The sequence below is a fragment of the Castanea sativa genome, chromosome 10 (genome assembly GCF_040712315.1).
Source record: "Castanea sativa cultivar Marrone di Chiusa Pesio chromosome 10, ASM4071231v1".
Classification (NCBI taxonomy): domain Eukaryota; kingdom Viridiplantae; phylum Streptophyta; class Magnoliopsida; order Fagales; family Fagaceae; genus Castanea; species Castanea sativa.
The window spans coordinates 19,667,755-19,672,596 of NC_134022.1; the positions used below are offsets into that span (position 1 = coordinate 19,667,755).

Consider the following 4,842-nt stretch of genomic DNA (forward strand, 5'->3'; position numbering starts at 1 on the left):
GCACCGATACTTCCAGAGCTTAGACTTGTTAAAAGCAAATTTGTTTTTTGTTATAAGCATATCTATATTTTGTTATTTTCTTTTTCTTTTTCTTACATATTTTTTTTTGTTTCCCTATGCGAGTCAGTAACCATGTATCAAACTATATTTCCTTTTCCGAATTTGTATAAGACTAATGGTTTTGACATTTACCTTATGCTACTACAATTTTATGAGAAGGACAATGTTAACTCGATGCTGATATTGATGCTTTAAATTTTATACCAAAAATTGCTTAAGTGTCAACATTGGGTGGCACAATAAGCTGAGTGTTCAGTAACAAGATTAAATTCAAAATCAACGTTAAAAACCTGCTTAAGTATTATCGTTCAGCAATGCAACAAATAACTTATGCATTCGGTAGCAACAACCGCAATTTGCTTAAGTGTCATCTCTCAGTAATGTCGTATGTAATTTCAATCACTCACAGTACACCGCTTCTCATGCACCTTTATTAGTTAATATCAGGTGTATGTTTAAAACTAGGGCCATTCCCTAATCATTAGCCAGAAACAAGAATATAGTTGTTGATGTTTCCGCGTGGCCAGTTGTTGGGATCGGGCCAAGGTCATGTTTTTATCCTTAGGGAGACATTCAGGTTTCCATCTGGCTAGTGGCCGAAGTTAGGCCAAGCCCAGATTTCTGTCCTTAGGGATGTGTAGTATTGTTTCCATCTAGTCGATGACCGAAGTCAAGTCGGTGCCAGATTTCTATTCTTGAGGATGTGTAGTAAGGTTTCCATCTAGTCGGTGACCGGAGTTAAGCCAAGGCCAGATTTCTGTCGTTGATAGATATTAAGGACATGCTCGGACACTCCTTTGCTCATTCCTACTTCACACAAGATTATTTAACTACAATTCATCTACTTTTACTGTCCTTGTCAGCTTACAAATTAAAACACTAATTCCATACAACACATTACATTCACTGGTTATATTTCCTTAGATTGTAGACGTTCCATGGTCAGGGTAGGGGTTTTTCTTCCAAGTCTTCTAGATAATAGGCTCTCATTCCAGCCGTAGTTGTTACTTGGTAAGGGCCTTCCCAATCAGGGGCCAATTTTCCAACACTTTGATCTTTCGCACTCCCAATGGCCTTTCGCAAAAAGAGATCTCCTGGCACAAACTCCCAACGCTTGGCCCTTATATCGTACCCCTGAGCCAACCTCTGTTGATAATCAGAAAATCGCACGGCTACCATGTCTCTTTGCTCTTCCAAGGCATCCAGATTCCCAACCTAACACTCATCGTTATGACCTTGCGTAAAGCCTGCAACCCTAGAGCTTGACAAACTTACTTTAACCAGTATAACTGCTTCGGCTTCGTTGGTCATGGAAAAGGGCGTCTCACCCGCTGACCTCCTAGGAGTTGTTTGGTATGCCCATAGTACGTTCGGGAACTCTTCAACCCAGTTTCCCTTCACGCCCTCCAGTCTCTTCTTCAAGCCATTCACAATCGTCTTGTTCATCACCTCGGCCTGCGCATTGCTCTGGAGGTATGCTGATGATGAGTATCTGTTAGTTATCTTGAGGCTAGCACAATACTCTCGGAAAACCTTACTGTCAAACTACAACCCATTTTCAGACACCAGTGCCCCGGGGACCCCAAACCTTGTAACAATGTTCTTCCAAACGAATTTCTTTACATCTACATCCTGATATTCACCAAGGCTTCAGCTTCCACCCATTTGGTAAAGTAGTTCGTGGCCACCACCACATACCTTCTGTTTCCTGAAACCCGAGGGAATGATCCGATTATATCTAGCCCCCATTGGGTGAAAGGCTAGGGACTGAGGATCAAATTAAGATTTCCCCCTAGCAGATGCAACAAAGGTGCATGCTTCTGGCGCTGATCACACCTCTTGACGTATTCGACCGCTTCTCGTAACATATTCGGCCACCAAAATCCTTGAGTCATGGCACGGTGCATGAGCGACCTGCGTGGCCGCCACATATCCCTTCATGAAGCTTAGCCAACAACTTGGCAGTCTTGCTAGGAAGAAGACACAATAGGTATGGCCCTTCAAATGATTGTTTGTATAACCTCCCATCTTCGAATAACCAAAAACGAGCCTCTTTTCATCACACCTTGTCAGCTTCTTTGACGTCGTTCGGCAGGGACCCATCGGATAAATAGGCTACGAATGGATCCAACCAACTTGGCCCTAGTTATGACGTAGCCATTATCAAATCTGTTGTTCGATGCTCAATTGCTCCAAAAGGTCTACGGTAATTATGCGGGGTATGAAATCGTCCAAGGAAGATGCTAATGTAGCAAACAAATTAGCGTGCCTAATCTGACTCATCGGCACTCTAACCACACTAACTTTTTGGAGATCTGCCCGCAAACTTTCAAACATCCTTAAATAATGTAACATACGCCGATCCTTTGCCTCAAAGGTACCGCCGATTTAACTTATTACCAGCCTTGAATTTGAAAGCATCTCCACTTCCTTTGCTCCAAGACTTCTCACCACTCAGAGCCCCATGATTAGGGCTTCACACTCAGCTTCATTGTTTGAGGCCCAAAACCCCAACCTGAGCGATTTCTCCAGCTTAACCCCTTTGAGCGATATTAATACTATCTAGACCCCCACCCCCATGCATTAAAAGCTCCGTCCATGAATACCTTCCATTGACCCATTTCAATCTGACATATTCCCACCAAGCCCAGAAAAAGGGGGGGTAAACTCAGCCACAAAGTCTACAAGCACCAGCCCCTTAGTGGAATTCCTCGGTCTATAACGTATGTCTAACACCCCCAGCCTCGTTCCCCACTTTGCTATACTTCCTGTGAAGTCTGATCTTCTCAACAATGTCGACAAAGGGTACTCAGTTAGCACCCATACCGTGTGAGCTTGGAAGTAATGGGGTAGTTTCCTCTTGGCATGTACCAGGGCCAGAGCCATTTTTTCCAATGGCAAATATCGAGTTTCTGCATCCACCAGAGTCTTGCTAAGGTAGTATACGGGCCTTTGGACCCCCTCATGTTTCCTAATCAATACCGAATAGACGGAGTGGTCGAACACCGCCAGGTACATGCAGTGGCGGAGCCAGGAATTTAGGTTAGGGGGCAAGATTAAAAGACAAGATTAAAAGTAAAAAACTAATCTAAAAAAATTAATCAATACTAATAACAAAATAAATAAGCAACTATATGCTAATGTAATTGTCATATAGAATCTAACATAAAATGTAAACTTTAATTTGGCTTTTCACACTTAGCTTAATTTACTCAATTGTTCTCGAAGATTTTTCATATTTTGAAACATCTGCATGATTTTTTCACACTTAATAGTCTTAAATATATCTTTCTAAACAATTATTCATCCATTGATCTCCCATTCGATTGTGTAGTCAATTTTTAATTATGTTCATTGCTAAAAAAACTCTTTCAATAATAGTTGTTGCAACTGGTAAGATCAATGTCAAGGTCACTAATGAGTAAACCAATAGATATGAAACATCCATTTTCATTTCTACCATCTTTTCAACAAGCTGTCCAATTCCTTTAAGTGTTGAATGCTTTCAAAAACTCTAAGGTTCAAATTGAAAGAAACTGGTATCAAAAGATTTTTTATTTATTTTTTATTGTGAGGCATCCTTTACTCCTTTATATTATATATAAATATTTTTATAGAGTCCTATTAGTATTAGTATTAGGTTGTGTAATTCCTTTTTATTTTGGCAGTACAATCCTCTTTTCTTTTTTTTTCTTTTTTTTTTTTAATCAATTAGGTCAGCCCCATTGCCTTATGAATTCTATTTCCTTATGTCAGCACCATTCCCCTATGATTCCTATTTTCTTATATACGGCATTAGGATTTGCATCTTCTGTACAACTACAACCTAATGTCTTTTGTGTCGGGGGGCATGGGTGACATACATACCATATTAGTTCCAAAAAAAAATTGAAATTTCAGGGGGGACACCTGCCCCCCCTCGCCCCCCCCCCCCCTCCCTCCGCCCCTGGGTACATGTACAAATCCTCTCCCGGGTCAGGTCGGGATAAAATAGGCAGGCTGGCAAGATAGAATTTTAGATCTTTAAATGCCAAGTCGCACTCTTTTGTCCAACGAAATCCTTTCCACCTCTTTAATAGCTGATAGAACGGTCGACACATGTCCACCGATTTTGACATAAATCTATTCAGTGCAGCGATCATACCTGTAAGCTTTTGGACCTCCTTTGGATTATTGGGTGGGTGCAGCCATTGGATGGTGCTTCAAGATATCGAAAACACCGTGTAGGTCACAAGCATGCTCCCCTTCCTCCCTCGTCATTACTACCATGTCATCAATATATACCTCCACTGTCTTACTGATTAGCTCCTTGAACATACGTGTAACCATCCACTGATATGTAGCCCCTGCATTCTTCAATCCAAAAGGCACCACCGTGTAATGATAATTCCCATCAAGCGTCTTAAAGGCAATCTTTTCTTGATCCTCGGGGCCAGAGTTATTTGATGATAGTCTTGGAATGCATCCAAAAAGCTCATCCGTCAATGCCCGACTATCGCGTCCACCAACCAGTCTATCTTCGGCACAGGGAAGGGGTCTTTTGGACGTGCTCGGCTTAAATTAGTGAAATTGACATAAACCCTCCACTTTCCACTCTTTTTCTTAACTACCACCGTGTTAGCTAGCCACTTGGGAAAGAACACCTCCAGTAAGGCCCCCGGTCGTTTTAACTTTTCCACTTCCTCCTTTAACAATTGCACATTGGGTCTTACAAATCTCCTCGGTCTTTATTTCTTAGGCATAAGTTTGGGATCTACATTCAACTTATGCATAATAAAACTT

General features: G+C 41.4%; 1 protein-coding gene across 1 annotated transcript; it reads right to left on the reverse strand.

Annotated features, from left to right (window-relative positions):
• Positions 1-1,002: 1,002 nt before the first annotated feature.
• LOC142612178 (uncharacterized) lies at positions 1,003-1,809 on the reverse strand. The gene is made up of 3 exons (XM_075784294.1): positions 1,759-1,809; positions 1,336-1,605; positions 1,003-1,275 (listed from the first exon to the last, which is right to left on the reverse strand). The coding sequence occupies exons 1-3, from the start codon at positions 1,807-1,809 to the stop codon at positions 1,003-1,005; spliced, it is 594 nt and encodes a 197-aa protein (XP_075640409.1).
• Between the last annotated feature and the right edge of the window lie 3,033 nt (positions 1,810-4,842).